A 21,660-nucleotide genomic window follows, 5' to 3' on the forward strand; every position below is an offset into this window, starting at 1 on the left:
GTAAATCTCATTACTTGGTCAACCATTAACTCGTCTTACTTGATAATTAGGTACGAATAGCGTGCGTATCTATGTTAATGTATCCGTAGACAAATAGTTGACCACCGACCTGACGATGAGGCTTGTACATCGTAGGCGGTCCCAGGGGCGTGGGATGCTGTAGGCCGTTCCCGGTGAGGTGATCCTGCTGAAGGGGCGTACAAACTTCATTAGCTTCATTTAATTTAGCTCCAAGTCAAATTTCTAAGTATTTAAAACAGTTACTTAGCAAGATATCAATTTTAATGTTGAATGATAAGCTTTAGTTAATTCACATCGGTAAACTTGTGGTATGGAATATCCGAATTTAAACCATCAGATATAGAGAAGTTCAATGCATGCAACAAAGCGGTGAAATCGTATTAACAAACGATCTTTTAAAACATGCAATTCGTGAAAATGAAAACCAATTTGCAACTGCCACTATAGTTGTAGAAACATGCATACACTTTCATTCAAAGAAATACATTTTCACTACAAACGCCCAATATCTTTTTAACCATGAGAATTTAGATCAATAATGTGACAATCTTTAGATAGAGTTTAACACTCGAAATGTGGACTGCTTTTGCCAAAAAAAATATAAGTATTCTAAAAATAATTCCAACAGCGACGAATCCTATGAAAGACATTTTACTGATTCCATGCCATGTATAAAAGCTTTTTGAAGATGAAGAGCAAGCAAGGCTCAAAAATTCATTGAAGTGCAAGCGTTTCGGAATCGTGGCAGTTCGCTTAAATTTAGATGACGGTTTGCCACCCGACAATAGCTCGATTCCTTCTAACGTATAAATCTGGTGAAAATGCCATAAAAATTTTCAATCAGACTGAAATCAGTGGGAATGCATTGATGAAAAACCAAGCTGAAGATATTGTTAGTAGTGTGAGGTCATGTGGGCATGAAATAAATACCGCACCAGATGTTTCAAGCTATTGCAGGCATCCTTCATCATAAAAAAGGAAACCGCTTAATGAAAAAAGACATACGACATGATAAACAGAAAAACTCCTAACCAATTAACCAAACAAGTCGACAACGTTGTATAGAACACACGTTTTAAACGTAACAAACAGATCATGAAGGGGCATTCAGTAACTGAATTAAAGTTACTATTCTCAGTGAGGAACCTCGGAATCTATCAATTTTTACAACTTTTATCCGATATCCAAGAAAAATTCATCGCCTGCAAGGGAGTAGACTAAAGTGTAAAACGGAAATTTATACATTGTCGTAGGAGACAAATCGGGAAACTCTGTTTTAAGAACCTCGTGTACCCGCAAAATAAGGGTAGAATGACTCTGTCAAAAAACTGGTAAAACGGAGCGTTGAACTCGTCTTGTACATTTTGGGTGTTGGCCGCGAGATGAGCCTGGAGCGCCATCATCTGCTGCATGCCCATCGTGTTAGGATTGGGAGAAACGATGAAGGCCGACAAGTCTCCATGGCTAGTCTTGATAGTTTCAGTGCTTGATCTCCGTGAAAAAATAGATCGGAGTCCAGCCAAGAACTTGTCACGGAATGTCAAGGGGCGAGACAGAGTCCTGGACACCCGAGAGTACACTGACTCTGGGTAATTTCGGTAGGGTCGTGCTGGAGGGAAATGGCCTCGGTTCAAGAAGCCGCGGTTCGTCGGGCCGTAGAGAGAGGTGGTCGTTCCGGGCAAAGTCTGGCCAAAGTGGGTAAGGCCAAGAGTCTCAGTCAAGTCACAAAGTCGAAGTCTATGGTAATTGGTATGTGACATAACAATACCATTAAGTTTGAAATGGTTTAAAACTATATCAAAAGTTGTTGAGAGATTGCGACTGCCTTCTAAATTTCCAACTATTTTAAACGACTCATTGGACATTTTCAAGTACTATGCAAAGTAGTAATAACCATCTAATAGTGAAGAGAGGAAAACTAACAAATGTAGCAACATAATAGAGGTTCTACAATAAAATATTAGCATTTTTAAGATTTCTGAAACGGAATGACCTCCAAACCCAGAAGCACCGGCTTAAATCGTCTACTTAATACCTTTAAGTGAATACAAAAGGTGAGCTGGCAATACGAAAATTTATTTGTACGTCCATCTAATCTTTGGCTAATTCATGGTCTCGTTTAAATTGTGTCTGGCTTAATAAGATGCGAGAAATAAGTGCGATCATATCCCAAGGTTTTTGCAACTAGTTTATATTATATTTGTGGACGAAAAGTGCGCTTCAAAAAGATTACATAACAAATATTCGAGCAGACTTGTGCAATAACTAATGCAAAGCTAAGCTAAGCAATCGCACTGTGCAAACCGCAAGAAATATTCCGTTCATTCCTCTTATTTAAAATTAAAATACATGTATAATGATTCTTAGCGTCATTTCATCGATTGAAATGCTCTAAAATTCTTATCTTGAATATTTTACTTAAATGAAATTTTCAATCAAAAATAACCGTGGGCTGCAAATGACATCACGTATTGCTACCGGTGGTCAACGAACGGCCGGTCTTGACGGTGATTCTGCACCGTGATGGTGATTCTGCACCATGATGGTGATTATGCAGCATGACGGTGATTATGCACCATGATGGTGATTGTGCACCACAAACGCCAGCCCGCAACCCAGTCGCAGTCATTGCAACGTGGAGGCGAATCATCCACTGACATCACGCCCATGGTGACAGCTATCGATACTTTCTGAGTAAATTTTAATGGTAATGAGAAAAGCTTCCTAACTCTCCTCAGAGTACTGAACTCCAACCATCAGAGAAAGTTATGAGTCAGTGATTCCATCAGAAAATCACTGACGGCTTTTCAAGCTAAACCAACCAATCACAAACGAGAAGTCGGCCGCTACGTGCACTTAGGCGAGTTTTGATAGTACTGCTCCTAGTGAGTTGCTATGACCAAATTATAATCCCACTAATTTTCAAGTTTTATACAAGAGACAAACTCACTCCGTAGAGGCTTTGCTGAGCGGCCATGGCGGCCTCACTCATCTGGGCCCAGCGGATGTGGTCCTCCATTGTGGGCCCGAACTGCTGGGGCTGAGGCTGGGCCACCATCGCGAACTTCTGCTGCAGGTAGTGACCACCCGCGGCAGCGCGGGCCAGGAAGCCTCCGCGCCGCAGGGTCTCGCTCTTCTGGTCCTGCATCTTCCAGCGGCGACTGCGACGAATTATATTAATTATACATAAGCATTGAATAATAGCATTGTCTTTGAGTATTGAGTGAAAAAATTGAGTATTGATGTATGATATTGAAATATTTGTATCCCTGCCCTACCTCTAGTGAAAATTATACTTGATCTTAGAGGTTGGGTAATGAATCAAAGGATTTATTTCCTTATTTGTCCAGAGCATAAAAATTATTCATAGACCTTGAGTTTGAGCATGGGAAAGAAGCAGAAATTGAATTAAATTGAACTCTGTCTAATAGTCGGATTGGGGAACTACGAGTCCATTCGACCATCTTGGCTTGTCACACATTTTGAGTTGGGGTGTAGAACAATTGGAATAGAATCATACCTGAACTTTAGCTATACCAAGAAAAGATCAAGTGAAAGCCATACTTCTGGGTTCCTTCTTGGAAAGATCACTTGAGCTATCAATCAACTATAATTCAAGAATTATCCAAGTAATAACTGACAATCACTATTCCTTTCTATATTACATTTATCGACCAGAAATCATTTTGGTTCGGTTAACAATTTTCTAATTTTTCCTTTAAAATGATCGATTTTCATCTAATTCTTAATTTTTCTAGTCCGACTTTTAAAATAATAGGGTTTTTGAGGAAAAAGCTGTGAAAACTTCAAAACAATACATTACAAAAGTCATTGAATCCTGCTGAAAACATTACGGAAACTAAATTCAGTGCTCGTTTGTCACGGTCACCACCTCCACATGCAGAGGAAGAGCAGCGTCAGCAGGATGATGATGACGGCCGCTACGGACGCTCCTACGGCCACGGCCACCACCTCACCATCCACCTCGCAGCGATCGCCGTAGTACGAACCTTTGCATCTGCAGCATCGGATGACACGAGGTTAATGTCAATTAAATTATTTCAAGTTATTAATGATATTCCAGAGGCGAGGACTAGCCATCAGATAACGCTAGCAAGCAAAGCTAGGCAATTAATCGTCGATGGAAGCACTTGATGTTGTTGTGATCGCCACACCGTATAAGAGTTACGTGTTTATTTGAATCCGTATTTTTCTTTGCTTATCTTTAAGTTCCTTAACATGTCTGAAGTTATTTTATTATATTATTTTATTATTTTAATTATATAATTTTTTTTGTCTTAATATAAACGATCTACCAGAAGTAGTGTCAAGCGTGTGCTCCATGTATGCCGATGACACAAAAGTTTATAATACAGTTAAGGATGCGTCAAATAAAATACTAGAAGCGATTTTAAATCTACCGTCCGTAAGGCCAGTCTAGTCAAGAAAAGTACAAGAATCGGCGACAGGCCTATCCAGGCCTATTTATTTAATGCCGAAGATACTATACTAATTGATAGTCTTATTTATGAACGAAGCAAATGCTTCTGGCTAAAAATGCGTTTCGTTAGGTAGTATTTTAGATCGTCAGTTTGTCCAGTAGAGTCAGTCGAGTGTAAATAACGTAAACTGTCCCATGTAAATTCCCATGTAAATAACGTACACTGTCCCGTCATATAAATAACGTCCACTGTCCCATGTGCAAGTCATCTGAGTTCACGGTCACAAATCACCTGTCATGTTTTTATCCTCCAAGAGACGCGTGCTACCAAACTTTACGACCACACGAGTTTGTGCAGTGGTTGGCACGTGGGAACTGCGGCAGCGTATGCACCACGACAACGTAAATAACAAACATGATTGACTGTTCTCTGTTGTGCGACTCTTTGCGTGTGCAGCATTTCGTGGATGTTAAATTTTTTACAAGAACAAATGTATCATTTCAAATTCTTAAAGATATTATTGGGGCAAATAACAGACATGAGTTACCGTCGGCAAGCTTAATCAATTACCAGAGACGCACTTGAGATAAATCAGAGACATTCATTATCATTACAAATGGGAAATAAAACAATTACAAATAAATAATCCCTAAACGTTGAGAATCCTTGTATCATGCAAAATTTCAAACTATTTTCACTTGCCTCACAAACCCGTTAGTAGAAAAAAGGAATGTCAAAGAATAAAAGGAATGTCTTGTGGCATGTAGACGTTTCTGCTCGACCATTACTATATAGTCTCCATTACTAATATATCTAATGTCTGCTCAGACTAGACAACAATTAATCATAATTGGCACCACTAGCATTAAGATGTCACCACTCACTCGCAAATCTTCTTGCCGTTGCTGATCTTGCACTCGCCGCGCTTATGGCAGTGGTCCGGCGAGCAGGTCTCGCAGTGGCGACCTGCGCGGTCCGGATTGCTCTCGTACCTGTCGGAAAGAAATATAAATATTTCAATACAAAATTTAATTGATGAATTCTACTTCATTAATTGTATTGCAGTTATTAGATTACTTATAAAACCAAAGCAGAATTCAGAGCAGTTTGTGTTCAGTTGCGCACAAACTAGTTGCGAAAAATTAGTTTGCGTGTTAAAATTTAGATGGCAATGTAAATTGTGGCAAAGCTTCATTAATTGTTCACAGACGAAAATTTCTCCCAAATTTAACGACAGTACATACATGAAGATGATATTCATTACTTGACCTCAAGTATTCACTTATTAATACTTCGTTCGTCATATTTTAGATGCTGGTATCGTCTTGTATACTTATAGTTGCATGGGTATCAGAACTGTCATTATTGTTTTGTATATTCTTGTATACATGGTTGCATGAGCGTATTGTGTTGAATTAAACCTCGTTGTGTGAGTGTCAAAACTGTCGTTATTGTCTGGTATTTTGTTGTGTAGACTTGTAAACATGGTTTTACGAGTGTCCAAACTGTGGTTATTGCCTTGTATAATGTTATGTAGACTTGTATACATGGTTGTATGAGTGCCAGACCTGTCAGTGTAGCCGGGGAGGCAGCGACACGAGAAGCTGGCGAACTCGTTGAGGCAGGTCGCGTGCTCGTGGCAGTCGTTGAGCGTCTCCACGCTGCACTCGTTCACGTCTGACGGAGCCAGATTAGCATTTATTAAAAACTTTTTACAATTAAATTATATTTTAAGATCATATATTCATACAAAGGAAAGCCGAGATTGTTAGAAATTTACACGTGAACGTAAATTAAACTACGTATATTTTTTGTTTCTAGTAATATAATATACAATACATTAAAGTTATGGAGTTCTAACCGTCCACCCAGAGAGAAAAACTACTGTATTATACATTCTATTCATACAGTTCTAACCGTCCACCAGAGGGATGGGGTTGAGTGGACCGTCCACCCAGAGGGATGAGCTGCCGATGTTGTTGTTGTGTGCCTGAATAACTTTAATGATGTGTCGCTGCAGGCTGCGTTTGATGTCCCTGCTGCGGGTGTTGGGGTTGTCCTCAAGCTTGATGGAGCTGTTGATGATCACGTTGCCCCCCAGAGGGTAGAACTTCTCTACGGTGCTGCCGAGGTACACGGACTTCAGCGCCGACTTCTTGAATGCGCTCTCGATCTGCAAATGAAGATTGGAAGGTATGACTTTTATTTTAGCAGTTGTAGGAATAGGAGAAGATGAATACATGATTGTACGCGAATTATTTATTCTCTCACCGTGCATACAGCAAAGAGAATAATTTTCACAGCCAAAAAGAATTTTAAGTACTAAAAGACATTCATCTCATGGTTCAAAATTGTCAAAGTATTTGCAATGTTAATATATTCTGACTTAGTTCAGATTTTTCAAATTTTTCAATTAAATAAATAATATTTCGAAAAAATTGCCTAAAATTGTAACAGCAACTCGAAGATATATCATAAAGAAAATTCTTCATGACGACGCTGCAAATGTCTAACCTATTTTACTGATTCAGATGCGATATTGAAAAAAAATTGTAAGAGTATTTTATTTAATCATAAGTGGTATTGAAAAAAAAAAAAAAATTTCTCACAGATATGAAATAGTATTGAAATAATAATTTTTTATTATATTTTACTCTATCAAAATTGATAAGAAAATTTATTAGCATGTTATACCGACCGCCTTCTGCGCCTCCCACTCGAGCACTTGGTACTCCTCGGACGCGGGGTTGGCGTAGTTGCCGTTCCAGGCGATGCGCTGCTGGCCCACGCGGTTGACTTTGATGGACATCTCCAGCAGCGCCATTTCTGGCAACAAACAAATGACTTGACTTTGATGGACATCTCCAGCAGCGCCATTTCTGGCAACACACACCACCACCACCACAACTCACTCTTGCAGGGTGTGCGGGGTCGCCGCCTGTCAGTGCCAGGCTTGCAGTAGCAGGAGGAGACGTCGCCCTCCGTCCTGCACACCTCGAGCAGCTGCTCCTGACACGTCGAGTCGTCGCCCACGATGCACGTGTCGATCCTGCAGTGGAAAACAATTACAAATACTTATCAATAAATATTTTTTAGAGAAAGTATTTTCCCTATAAAATAGGGAAAGTATTTTCCCTGTCAAATTTGTGAAAATACTTTCAAATTTTGGCAAATACTAATATAATAGGGAAAATTAGGGGTAAATACTGCAAATAGTTATAAACAAAGGAAAATCGTAGGTGCGGTATATTAGTATGAATAGTTGAAAAACCGGGAATTTTGAGATGAAAGCTCTTCGATTGTTATCAAGCCTCAGCTAACCAGCTTGTTTTTAACTATAATGAAAATTTATCGAATTTACATTTTTTCTGTAAAAGAGAAATGGTTCTGAGTTTAATTTGTAATAAAAATATTAGAAACAATTGAAAGGCTTGAAATTTTATAGGTATATGCAACAAGTATTTGGAGAAAAAACAAAACAACATCAAAATAAAATACAACAATAATGGAAATAAAATTCAAAAGTTGTGTGAGGATAGTTTCATGGACATATTGGCTGTTAATGCATATATCTATCTGCTATAGGTTATCCATGTTGTTCAATTATGGACTGGAAACGAGTATACATATTCTTGAACGCACACAGTTAACACAATCGACAATAATTTCAAGATTGTGCACAGAACCTTTCATAGCACACTTAGTCCATCCATTTCTAATGCCAGGAGAGCTTCCAAATCGTCAGTAATATCATTTTAAATGTATTAATTTCGAATATTCAACATGAATTTTTTATTCCTTTATTCCACGTAGTATTTTCTGACGGTACAAAATGTGAAGGCTTCAATATAAAACATATAAACCCGCAGTTTTTACGCAGGATATCACATTAGGATATTTCAATGAGCTATTACCCTGGAAATTCACATCGGACATTTACCTGAGAATTTTCCCTATGATAAATCCTTCAGAATATTTCGCTGTGATGTTTCCCTGTCTGATACCTGATGGAGGGAGTGGAGGGCCGGCGTTTGAAGGGCAGCGGAGTGCCTATGGACGACGGAGGCACAGAAGGAGGGGACGAGAGATAAGGTCCTGGAAGACCAGGCTCTTGGGGCGCCTGAGGAGGAACCGGCCCCATAGGCCCAGTTATCCCGCTGGGGTTTGAGGGGATGCTGTAGGGCGGCCCGACGTTCAGGTCGTCGGGGAATTCACCGTCTATCATATCCTCTTCGGGGATGACCACACCAACTCCCAGCCCCACGGTCTATGGCCGTGGATTATAAGATAAGGATATGAGAAAGTAAAGTGAAACACATCAAATATTAAGCTCAAAGTTTTAAAAACAATGAGGTATCTAAACAGCTACAGCCATTTTCGTTCATTTTATACAATTGATAAAACCAAAGAACAAAGTCGAGCAAGATGTAGCTCCCATCATCAAACTTTGTATACTCGAACTAACTTAAAGCATCGCGTCCCAGCTTTTACTGAAGAATGAATGCACCATTGCTATATATAGGACCTATTTTAATATGCGCTGAAATAATTCCATTAAACCAAATAACGTTAAAACCACCTTGATTACGAGCTAAATTCATTGATACAACGTTTGATCAATGTTATTTCAACGCCAGATGCCCAATAGGAATGAATTTTATCTTGCAAATTTCTTACCTGATGGGGCAGCGGCTTGGCGGTGGCGGTAGGGAACAGGTCGAAGTATGTCTTGCGGCCGTCGATGGACACGAAGCCATCGTCCCCTCCTGTCGGCGTCACCAGCAGCGGGTCCCCAGCCTCTGTAGCAACATTACTGTTATTCCTCCCACGAATTTTTGTACGTTTTTTATGTATTAAATACGACATGCACCTCACTCACCACCTGGAGTCAAAATAATATGAATGTAAAATTTCTCTTTACCTGATATAAAAATAGCAAATTTGACTACGTATTGCAATCAATTAGTGAACGTAAGAACGCTCAGCATCTTTCATGCTTCAACCTAATCTAGCCAAATAATTTTGCGCTCCAGCAACTTCCGTTGACTCGCTTGTTGCAGAGACCGCACAGGTGTCACGGCAAGCAGGACAGCCTTCCGGTCTATCCTGCGTCAGTTCAGCTGCTGAGCGTCCGCGCCACGAAACACGGCTAGCCCAGACAAATTTTTTAGATACTTCCGAAAGATTTGAGGCATGGAACAATGATTTGACTTAACTTTTCTAGAATTTTGGGTCTATGTTTTTAGGAAGTATAGAGTAAGTTTCATGATTAAATATTCTTGCCAATAAAAATTTGTATAGGAAAATAGTTATTTCGAAATTTAGATCAATTCATTCGCTAGGAAGACCAATTATCATATTAATTTGTAAGTCTAAATTGGGACACTCAGGTCAGTATTCCACAATTCGGCTCTTCACGTCATATTTCTTTCACTACACATTTCAGTATACGAGGCTACAGGTCGACCGTTCAACCTCACCGTCCCACATATCACTCATCCTTCTGAACGCTGCCAAATGCTCGTAACTGCTGACCCAGGAAATGACGGTCACAATAAATGACAGTCAGAATAACTAGGAGCTTGGCGAGCGGCGGCCAAGGCGTTAAAGACGGTTTGGGGTAATGGCCATGTAGGGGCCGCGCTCGGTTCTGAATTGGCCAATACATCGCGCTGATCGCCGGTCGCTGACCGCCAGTTTCACCAACTACAGTTTGCTTGCCAGTACATTATATTGATTAATACTTAACTGTTGATAATTCATTTTCATCATATCAATTCTATCTTTTCTTTTGACGGAGCAAAATACGAAAGCATTTTGCTTTAAGTATAACTCTTAAAAATATAGGAAGGTAAAACTCAATATTAATTTCCGAGGCTATATAAATATCGTTTTAATCAAAAATTTATGCATCAAAATAACTCATTATGGAAATTTATTTATATATGGGTGCAAAATGAAAATTTTGAATTTGTCAACCATTGCAATGTTAACGGTTTCATCTCTTACCTTGATAGTTATAAGGAGGCCGCGGGAAGTAGGATGGATAATGAGGAGGCCTGACTGGGCTAACTTGGCCGCCGAAACCTTGCTGAGCAGACACGGTCACGTCAAACACTTCGCCGTGGAGGTCCGTGGGTCGTCGAACTGGTGCGGTGACCACATGGGCAGGGTGGTATTCAGCATCCAGAACCATCCCCGGTCTAGGACCATGGTTTACAGTTGCTGGAGGAACAACTCTGGTGTGGGAAATACTTTGGGGGTATTGAGGTCTTTGGACGGGCACATGAGATCTCACTGGGAGCTGAGGAGGTGGAGACTGAACCTCGGGTGACCTAGTCGGTGTAAAGGAGAATAATCCTGGTGAAGTGGTGCCGTGAATAGACTGCTTGGAGCTTGACATTGTTGTGTCAATTTGAGAGATATTTGAAATGGCCACAGTGGGACTAATAGTTGATGAAATTTTCTTTGACTTACTAGTTTCTGTAAAAGATGGAGATTTTCTAATTTTTGAAATTAAGTCGGGTGGGAGAGGAGAGTTATAGATCGAGTTAACAGTATCTGTTGACTCTTTTGTACCAATGGATGGCTCTAAATCAAAGCCATCAGTTTCAATGGAATAAACAGTGTCCGTAGGTTTTTCGTTCACATCATCTTGTAAAATAGGAGTTGTCGCTTCCGTCGATAACACCTCTGGTTCTGAGGAGCTGGGTTGCAGAGGAGGAAATGTTTCATGCTTGAGATTATTTTCAGTGGTTTCACCCTCGTAACTAACTTCGGTTGGGTTTTCAGCCAAAATTGTGGAAGATGTGGAGGAAATCGTCGAAATTGATGATGGGAACATGGGCGAGGATGACGAAACTTCACTTCCTGATGATGGAGGGATCATAGCCTCGGGCATAAGAAAGGCTGTTTGCACGGGACTTTCATGCGTTTGAAGATGAAGTCGTGGAGTATCAAGCTGAGGAGGGAGAGTAGCTATGAAGGGTGGTAGAGTATTGGCCATAAATGAAGGTCTCCCGGGGGACGCGATTCCCGTTGGAGATTCCGAAGCTGGTCTTCGGACTGGAGGCCGTGTTTGTGTTGGTCTGCCGTTGAAGAAATTGAACGGGTTCAAAGGCATCCTCGGTGGGCCTCTGTCGTTAGTACGGGTACTGCTAACTGGTTGTCCACCGCCAAAAGTTGTTAAATGAGTGTGCGCGCTCGAATCAGCATCAATTTTTACGTTTCCTCCAAGAAGTTGCATAATGCCTTGTATAATATCGTCAATGTCAGGTTCAGGATCAGAACGACGACTGCCTTTCTTCAATTTATTCGCTGATCGTCCCTCTAGTGTCATCAAACTTGGAAATTCCGTTCCAGCATCATTTCCAGCTGATAATACATCGTAATCGATAGACCGTTGGATGCGCCTTGCTGAACTAACCTGCTGTTGCACTGAGACCAGAGCAGGGGTTACGATGCTGGCACTGGCTAAGACAGAGTTCATACGTTCACTAGTTTTCTGATTCAACACTGTGGTTACAGATATGACCGGCAAATGATCGAGCGCACTTGTTGGAGATCCGTTTTTCGCAGATGACGAATTTACAAAATTCGCAACCTCGTTGACAGTCTTCCCCGACTCAACCGTGGCAGATTGCTGGGGCGGATGAACACTGTTGTGGGGACCGTTTGTCGAAGAAAAAGTCTTCGTTGTAGCATTTGCCGTCGTTGAAGATGGATTAGTTATTCTGCTTGATTTTTCATCCATCTCTAAAAGCGACAAAATTGGGGAATTTGAGGTAATGGGCAGCAATTCTAGGTCTTCTGTGGTTTCAACTTGGTCATTTGACGTAAGCGAATCAGAGGAAGTGTGGAGAGAGAAATAATCACTACCAATTGATTCTTCATCTTCAGCAAGACTGTCTTCATTTTCCAAGTCCTTCATGACAATAGATTGTTCCTCTGCATCATATTTATTGCTTTCCGATTCTGTTAACGGCAGCTCGAGTGCTTCATGCTCACTCCTCAGTGAATTGCTTGAATTGGCCGGAACATTGAGTCTAAAGCCGCCGGAAAATTCTGAAACTGTAATTGAACTGGATGCAATAGTGGAATTTCTTTTTGAATTTGCGCCAGAGCGTAGGTTGTGGGGTAAATTTATACCTGGAAGTGTAGCAAATACGTCTGCAATCGATAATTGCCCCTCAGTTGGGTCCGAAAAAGTGGAGGGTAATGAAGGTGAGAAGTACGGCACCGTGATCTTGTTCTCTATGCGCTGTCTCACCGCTGCCGCAGCTTCGCTGTGGCCCACTGCCTCCAAGAAGTCAACTAGCGAGATAGCCGCACCTGAAAAGAAGATAATATTAACCGATACAAATGTGGTGGGTAATAAAAAATCACATTATAAAGGCAAAAAACTCTGTTAAAAGTCTTCAGCATTCTTAAATTAAGCGTAATTTGTTTTAAAGGAAATGAAATCACTATGAAGACGTTTGACGACTGTGGGTATTGGCGAAAATGTATCTCACTAGCATGATGTCATAATGTGCCACGACGCTGGTTAACGCTCGAGTCTTTTTCGAGCAGAGCATTTGTAGTAATTTCCTGATTTCGTTCTCCTAAATACCGCATCTTTTAATTTTAGTAATGTTCAGTTTCATCTCTACTGACTCTTCTCAATTTTCTCTAAAGCTAAAAGAGTGAGGATACCCGACATGTTAACCATAGGCACCCTTCCCGCACGATCACACTTAATTGATTCGTTGAATGAAGTTCACAATCAGCTGGGGCATCATTCAATCATTAGTTTGTACAAGTTCGGTTGAAAATTGAAGCACAGTAGATATAAAACTGTGCTCATCACACACATGTCTTAAGTCGAGGTGTTAAAACCTAACATAATTGCTGTATCATAGACGACTGCAACAGCTGCCATGCGCGTGCGCTGACGCCTCAACAACATTGCCTGAAAACTGTGTCAACTCTCACTGTGTACACTGTGTAAGTGTTCTGAGTAGTCCATGTGTCCATGTGTTCTGTGTAGTCCGTGTGTCCATGTGTTCTGTGTAGTCCGTGTGTTATGTGTAGTCCATGTGTCACGCAGCAAATAATTGCGTTGAGTATTTAGCGTAATTCAAAAACATCTACAAGAAATGAGACGCATATTTATAAAAATTGATTTAGCAATACTCGTACAAAGCAATAAGCGGTCACTGCGGTGAACCCAAATAAAATAATCAACTTTCCGCTTTGAGCAAAATTTTTGTTTAAAGTTGATTTGTTTGCATTTCAATCGCAGATTTTGTTTCAAATCTGCTCATTTCCTAATCGACAGCGAATTTTTGTTTTCCCGTAATAACTGATAACGTCAACTTGTTTACTTACTTGTGTTACTTCTTTAGGTAGGGATTTGGTCATCAATAAAAATTACAGGACACTTATAAAGAAGTTGTGTCTGAGTGTCTAACTACATTAAATTTCGATTTCATCGTGTAATTTATCTATGTTACGAAAAATTATTCATTCAATTAAATAATTGTATTTCCAGCGCACGACAGGTTACCACAGCGTTTTCTATTTCCTCGCAAACCATAACTTCGGCGCAAGCTTGGCCTAAAAATTGGAAAAGAAAGCCTAAATTGTTCTTCTTGTAGGGGCTCCGACATCCGTTCTACTTAATTCTGTCTGAATTCCTAATAAGACAAAGCCTGCAAGGATTGAATTTTAGAACAAGTGGAGTCCTTTCTTTCCTGGTTGATTCAGTGGCTAAAAAACATCATTTCCTGTAAGATATTAGGAGCTTATCATTAGGTTGTGCCCTCGCAATCTTTATTCAGGGCTGACATACCTCGACGTTTTGCACGAACACAAAACATGGCAAGAATTCTGTTCAAGTAATACCATATTTCTCTTGCAATAATTTTTTATTTCAAACAAAACTTGCGAAAAATAAGGAAGACACTTTTAATGAGAGAAGAATTTTTGAACAACGTTTTCTAAGTTTCAGCATGAAAAAATGTCGCTCGAGTACAGAAGTTATAGTAACTAGTGTGTTCCTCATCCACTCGTAGAATTGTTGCAACAATTCAAGAAATAAATCTCTAATTTTGTTCACAAATATTCGTTAATCAATATCGCTATGTACATTTAAGCATGAATCAAATATTTGAATCAACTTGTAAAGAAATCGTTGCCGCTGCACATCTACTCATGAAAATTAATGAAATACAGCAATTGCAGAAAGAAATATTATAGCTATCTGAAATCAAGACTGAGACATGAAGACGCATCTCCGTACGTAGACTTTTGACGGACATTGATGGAGTTTGTAATGGGACGTACGCACGGCATAACCTCGATCCTGACCTAAACTGGAATTGTTGTACACAAATTTTATACGCGCACGATATTGAAATGCCCACAAGCTTCAATTTTTTATAGAAAAACTTAAAGCAGCATACAATTGAGTTTCCAAACCCTTACATTAGCTTGCCACGAGATTCGGAGCAAAGTGCGTCGGGATCATTTTTCTTGTAATCGTGAAAGGACTCTGACACGAGAGGCTCGCGGCCCCTTCATCATTCATGGGGAGCGGGGAGGCTGAGGTAGATGAACTCTGCAGATGATACCCTTCCTACATAGCATGCGTAGTCTCTCTCGTCACAATTGTCCCTTGAGGCTCGAACCCTACAGCCAGTCCTTTGAACGATGGCTTAAAAGTATTTGCTCTTGATCAGCTTGGAAAACATTAGAGTGAGAGGAAAATTTCGGATCAAAAATGGACATTTGAATTTTAAATTGGTACGTTGTTAAAAGTCGCAAAATAATTATCGACGTACTAAAAAACGCAAAGACTTCAATTTTACTGTGTGAAGTACGGTCGTACTGGGTGAAGTATTGTTGTTCATTTATTAGAACTTCCTACCGTTGAAAATAAATTAATTGCCTCAAATTTATAATAAACGAAGTGCATTTAAGACAGAAATTAGGGGAAAACGAATAGTTCCAAATTCCAAGCCTGAGTTTAAAACTTCGATAACATTGGCACACGAGTTATGATTGACCAAATTTAGTAATTAATAGTGTGCCAAAAAGCGTTCACTCATTCATTCATCGTTTAGGTAGCCGAATTGCATGAAAATTTTTTGATTAAAAGCAGTAGATGAAATGAGGCGTTGCGATTGGGGAGCATTTAAAGTGGAAGTGTGTAATCAACCGCGATGAGTAATCAACCTGATAAGTATTGGGTGCGAATGTAACGAACATTTAGTGTGTTGGGAGCTATTTTGGCGCCGCTTGAGGAAAGAAAGTTAGCAATTGGCTAAGAAAGTCGCAATTTTTGTCCATTTTTCACCTCAGCAGATGAACTTCGGGATGAATTTTTAGATATAGAATCTAGTTCGTTTCAAATGATGCAGATGTTGCGTAAAGTAAAAGAGACGAACCATTGAACAAAAATATTAGCATTTATTTTAAAATGAACTAGGTATTTCTTTTATGTAACCTTTAATTTTGTATCAAAAACTGTAATACCTACATACATCAATAAACATAATATAGTCCTTTCTCGCTCCCCACTGTTAAAGGAAAGCTACATGGATGATATTATCCTCCAACGTCCGGTGAAATCATTGATTTTAAAATCAGACTTGGATTTGACGTCAGTCTTGCACCTCACAGTTACTTGGATGACCGTGACAGGAAACATTATGCAATGGTTACGGGATCAAACCATGAGAACCAAGGTGATTAGATAAACAATGCGCTGACGTATTGAATACGAGGCACAAGATATTTCTGTGTGTAGCTAGCCATAGTAACTACAGGAAAATGCGAATCATAAATGAAAAAAATTCTCCTTATCTTCGTAGATACAAACTTTCTAGTTCGGCTTCGAAAAAAACGACAGAATACGGTACGGTTAACGAATTTTTGTCGGTCACGTTCTTCGGTGCTGGGAAAGGCGCGGTTATCAGATCACGTAGCGGCTCATACACGGTTACCATCACGCAATTACGTCTGTGAAAAAACACGACGTAAAAATGGGAAGCGTGCGAACTTAAGCCACATTGAGATCGTCAGAGACGCGCTACAGAGACATCCTTCGTAAAGAGCGTCACTGCGCCGCTATTGTCAACTTTGGTGATCACCGCAGCAGTAAGATAATGCCATCGTTAAGTGGCTCAGGATCACACAAGCGCCTTGGGAGTGAACATGACCCTGTGAACTCTTGCATAATAATACCTCAGACTTGATCGCATTGTCGAGGTTGAAATGTGGGACAGTTAGAAACGTCGCTTTTTACTGCAGACTACGTATGAATAAATTCAAGTCTTGATATCACTCTTGAGTTTAATGCTATTTTTAACTAGTAAGTAATTGTGTATCGAAAAATAGGAGTGCTGGTTTTTACTAAATGATCAGATCGTGCTACCATATTATAAGTTTGTTTTTCGACTCAAAGAAATACTGTCGAACTCAAAAAAGTAACGTTTTTCGTTACGAAGGTTCAGGCCTGGACTTTTCAAATAACAATGATTTTATTCAATGAAATAATAGACATTCTATAATTCGATTTTCGATCGCAGGTCAATGGCACTGAAGTCAACAGCTGAGTGGTGACGAAGCTTTCTGATAACATTAATTTACCGATGAATGATAGCGGCTACTTCCCAGCTCTAGTGTGATCAAAGAATTTCTCTGTTCTAGAACAAATAATTATTTAAGTGAGCTAAAATTGTTACTGAAGTAGTTGACTGAGAAAATAGATCTGTAGTCATAAAATCAATTATTGGAGAATAATTTGATCATTGCATGCAATTAGAATAAAGATTTAGATGATGCTGCTACGTTTGGAATAATTTTTAACACGTTGAGACAATTGAAAAGTTTTAAATTTCAAAAGAATGACCGATTTACAAAACTAGCATACGGTTATCCGTCCCATAGCCATCGACGCGTTCAATAGGAGGCAAATCGCATTTTTATGTAGAATGGGATTATTTATTTTTTATTAATATTTGAACTATTTGGTCGACATGTTCATTTATAGGTACGTGCCGATATAAAGAAGTCTTGATCATCTACACAACGCAATGACAGACTGCATGCCGTAGGATCGATGGTCCTTACAAGAAATTGACTGCATTAGCGTTAATTAGTCCGCATTACAGTCATAAATTTACAGGCTAATGGAATAGATTTACATACTATACCAACACAAAAATGTAATCTAATAAGCTTCACGATTAAAATCCTAAGAAAAATTCTTATTAAAATTGAAAGTCAAATGAAACCAAATAAATTAAATTGCTATTTTCACTTATAATAATTAAAAATCATTAGACGCACACTTCGTACTGATGCAGCATTACTTGAAACAATTACATTATAAAAAAAATCTGGTAAAAAACAATGCCTTTAAAGTTTAAAGACACAAACAAATATTTTACAGAAACACACAAGTTTTCCCTGGTAGGTAAGCTCGTTTGGATTTTACCACAGGAAACACCGATTAGAGAAGTGAAACTGAAGCCACAACAAACAGACGCTGCACGTCGAGCTTCCTCTCCTTCTATCACAACACACACGCTCTCTCGAAAACAATTCCGGAAGAACCGCCAACATAATACATACCAGATAATTATCCTGTATGATACAGGAGCACAGATACACAGTCTCGTTTGCAGCGATTACCTGACAAAGAAAAGCCTGTCACTTTAAGCTTTCCTTAGTATTGTCTTGCAGTTCGACGCGATAACCTATACACCAGATGTCGCCAGGGAGCTCCTACTTAGACACGGAGAAAGTTCGAATTTTGGCTTCAAACGGCGTAAAGAAACGAGAACGAACGACAAAACTTGAATTTTGTGGATAAAGTAGGACGAAATGCAGATAGTATATTTGAAATGAATAGAAATTACGCCTTTTTACTCCAAACGGCGTAAAGAAACGCTACCGGTAAGATATAACTTGAATTTTGCGGACAAAATGTGTCGAAATACTGATAGGACACTTGAAATACAAGTAAAATGTTTTTTTTACTTGTGCAGAGAAAGTTGGAGACACATGAGGTAAATCGATGGAATGCATGTCCATTTTGTATCACGAAAGCCGAACAACATCCCAAATACATTTTCTTGACTTACGAGTTACTCAATCGATCGATATCAGCAAATCATCGTCAACCGGCAAGTGTGCGACGGAAATTCATGGACCATATTATGATTCTCATCATTGATATCGGCACGATGTTGCTCTGAAAGTTTGGCTAGAGTCACCAGCGGATCTACGAACACAAACGCACCAGCCTGACAGTGCCGTTGAAACCCCGAGTTCCGTTGCGCCTCCACGCTTCAGGGAGAAGAGAGTCACGGAACCGCGGCGCTTTAGATCAACAAAAAATTGCCGTCGAGCTGCAGTCTCTATAGGCGTTGCATGCTGGCATGTTGAGGCAATGACATGGTGAAATAATTAAAGGTGAGAGCAACTTAAACGGGTTCCATCGAACGATATGAGGAAAATTATTTCTACAATTTCCTGAAATTGAAGTTACAAAAGATAATTTAGTAAATAATAGTCTTCTTGTAAAATCCTTTGCGTTGTGTGAAGACAGTTTCAACGCTAGGCGATATTTTATTTACATCGAGGCATTGGGAGCGCAACCGTGCACAAATAAGCCCTGAATCAAACGCCTTGGATCTCTCTGGACATCCACCAATCAGCCGTGAACCACTCGGCTTTGTCCTCCTCCGGCCTTGCATAAAACCTGCCGTGCACCACCAGGCCGCGGATCGAATATAACTTCCGGGCATCGTTAAATTACGTACTTTTACGTTCACCGCATCTTAGGTTAGGTTTGAGATAGCATAGTTCTGTTCCAAAATTTATCGTCCTTCGACGAGTGGCCGTTCGACCGAGGGCTGGTTCGACGCACGGCCTAGATATGATTGTCCAGAAGTGTTGAAGGCTACGTACCGGATGGCAGGAATCATGATGGTCCATTACATCCAGGGCAGTGGTGGTCTTCGGCAGGCGACCCGCGGCATTCAGACATCTCGTAATTTGAAATTTCCACAAGACGTCTATCGTTTTTTTCCATAATTGTTTTGTTGCTTCAGTCAAATGTATAATCAAATAACTGTGATTATACACATTGATTTGATTATAATCAAATAACTTTGATTATAACTTTGATTATACACGGTGTGATTATACCAAATACCGTAACTTCGATAATACGCGGTGATCATGCACGGTGCCGATCGCTTCTCGCTGTGCTGTAGGCACAAATGAGAGTTCATCCGATAGCTGAAACTACAGCTGGAGAAGTTATCTCTCCTGCATCTGCGATGTTCAACTACGTCACGGTTAGTAAGCAGCCCCGGTTGTGTATAGCACTGCACCGACTAGATCCATCCTACCACCACTTCAACCATTTGCTGAGGATTGATCGGATAAATTTCATCACCGTTTGCACTACTTGACGAGGATGGAACGTAAATCTTCCATACCACCAGCATCATGGCACTGTGGTATAACCAGATAACTTCTGTTGCCTATAGCTTCTTCTCTCGGCCGTCATCTTGAACAAACGCATTCAAAGCCTACGTCATCTCATCGTGATGCTTCTGGTATACACTAATTATAAACAAGAATAGCGTCGCGCCAATTGCAGTCTTCATCAGCACTACCACCACCAGCATCATTTCCACCACCACCTATATCACCCTCATCAACACCATCACCACCACTACCACCACCACCTCGACGTTACTGTTGCGTCCACTTAGCGTGACGGTCGATGCACGTGAACGCTGCCATGCACCGGCGCTCCAATACATCACAAGCGCCTTCACTATACGCCACTATACACCAATACATCACAAGCGCCTTCACTATACGCCACTATACACCAATACATCACAAGCGCCTTCACTATACGCCACTTTTCTGCTCTTTTTTTCTTTTTCGTTCTCCACTGCTGATGGCGTATATAAATAATAAATTGCTGAACAACAATAAATTCACTCGGAAAATTAGCGGCCGAATTTTCCTTATTAACTTCTTCCCATTTTGATGCGTGCGACACCACAAAGTCGTAATTGGATGCCTCATTATCAAGGTATTAATATTTGATCGAAATTTTAACGCGTTATTATTAGGAAGCATATTTTCAGTAATTTTCGCTTTGCCGCTGAACTTTGCATCAATTTAATGATAATAATTCATATCATCATATGTCAATGCCCAGACATTGTAGAGGATATTTAAATTAGGACAACAGGTGATATTGTTGCGGAATTTACACAATTCTTCCGTGGACCTGCCCACAGAACAGAGAAAAGAAATACAGTGACGAAAATTAACTTGTTTTAAAAATTTTTGACAAGATGACAAATCACGAATATAAAACAAATTGAAATATTTAGGAATATACTGAACATAAAGTGCATGATTCAAAAGGCCTAGCATTTAATCGTAACTTACGTTGCTTTTGATGGGTCTTTAACGAAAAAAAATGGAGAGACTACGGACAAGATTATAGGTCATCTGTATAAGATTTGTCTGAGATGGATGAATTCTAACTAGTACGACAGGTCTAGACGCCGCCAGAGCGGCGAGTCTATGGTTCTCGGCACATTATATTTCAATATTGTACATTTAATAATACTGACTTATTGTGCCTCAATCAATAAATAACAGGAGAAAAAGAGATAGTTGGTTAATGAATAAATTATTCGTAAATCATTAATCACTTTAGCATCGACGGCATATCTGCAGCATCCGCCTACTGCGTTCCCGCCACTATAATAAAGAACGTTTCCGGCGGCGGGTGAAAGTGCGGCTGACGAGATGGCAGCGCCAGAGAACATCTCAGGGACTCCACGTTTTAGGGTCGCTGGGAAATGAATGCTCGAACAGGATGCGGTAACAGTTTCATAACGCAATGCCTTCACTCTACTCGTAAGAGTTTTATTAGCTTACTCGCGTAAACCGCCTGCGCGGTCGATGTAAGTCACAAGTGAAGGTAATTAAATTTTGAGTTACAAATTAGTTGGTGTTTTGAAAGTAATTAAGAAAAAATGATTTACGATACGACAGATTCTGTGATTTACTAACAGGAAACCATTTGGCCATGTCTTTATAGGCTATTCACATAAATAACTCTGATGTCAAAGCAATTATTTTCATTGTCACGGATCTCGAATAT

At 39.9% G+C, this 21,660-nt stretch overlaps 1 protein-coding gene across 5 annotated transcripts in view; it reads right to left on the reverse strand.

The window, feature by feature from the left end:
* LOC108668242 overlaps nucleotides 1-21,660 on the reverse strand; it is a 39,772-nt gene that overhangs the window by 9,696 nt on the left and 8,416 nt on the right. For 2 of the 5 annotated variants that reach the window (XM_018155417.1, XM_018155419.2), the window contains exons 2-13: nucleotides 10,473-12,794; nucleotides 9,141-9,262; nucleotides 8,468-8,730; nucleotides 7,376-7,512; nucleotides 7,162-7,289; nucleotides 6,381-6,636; nucleotides 6,032-6,140; nucleotides 5,348-5,455; nucleotides 3,914-4,039; nucleotides 2,972-3,182; nucleotides 1,383-1,706; nucleotides 110-187 (exon numbers count right to left, since the gene is read on the reverse strand). In XM_018155417.1, coding sequence (XP_018010906.1) covers nucleotides 110-187; nucleotides 1,383-1,706; nucleotides 2,972-3,182; nucleotides 3,914-4,039; nucleotides 5,348-5,455; nucleotides 6,032-6,140; nucleotides 6,381-6,636; nucleotides 7,162-7,289; nucleotides 7,376-7,512; nucleotides 8,468-8,730; nucleotides 9,141-9,262; nucleotides 10,473-12,794 — 4,184 coding nt within the window. The remainder of the gene's footprint in view (nucleotides 1-109; nucleotides 188-1,382; nucleotides 1,707-2,971; nucleotides 3,183-3,913; nucleotides 4,040-5,347; nucleotides 5,456-6,031; nucleotides 6,141-6,380; nucleotides 6,637-7,161; nucleotides 7,290-7,375; nucleotides 7,513-8,467; nucleotides 8,731-9,140; nucleotides 9,263-10,472; nucleotides 12,795-21,660) is intronic. The other 3 variants (XM_018155418.1, XM_047880271.1, XM_018155420.1) reach the window with 3 other exon arrangements.

This window comes from Hyalella azteca, unplaced genomic scaffold (assembly GCF_000764305.2).
Source record: "Hyalella azteca isolate HAZT.00-mixed unplaced genomic scaffold, Hazt_2.0.2 contig5104, whole genome shotgun sequence".
Taxonomy (NCBI): Eukaryota; Metazoa; Arthropoda; class Malacostraca; order Amphipoda; family Hyalellidae; genus Hyalella; species Hyalella azteca.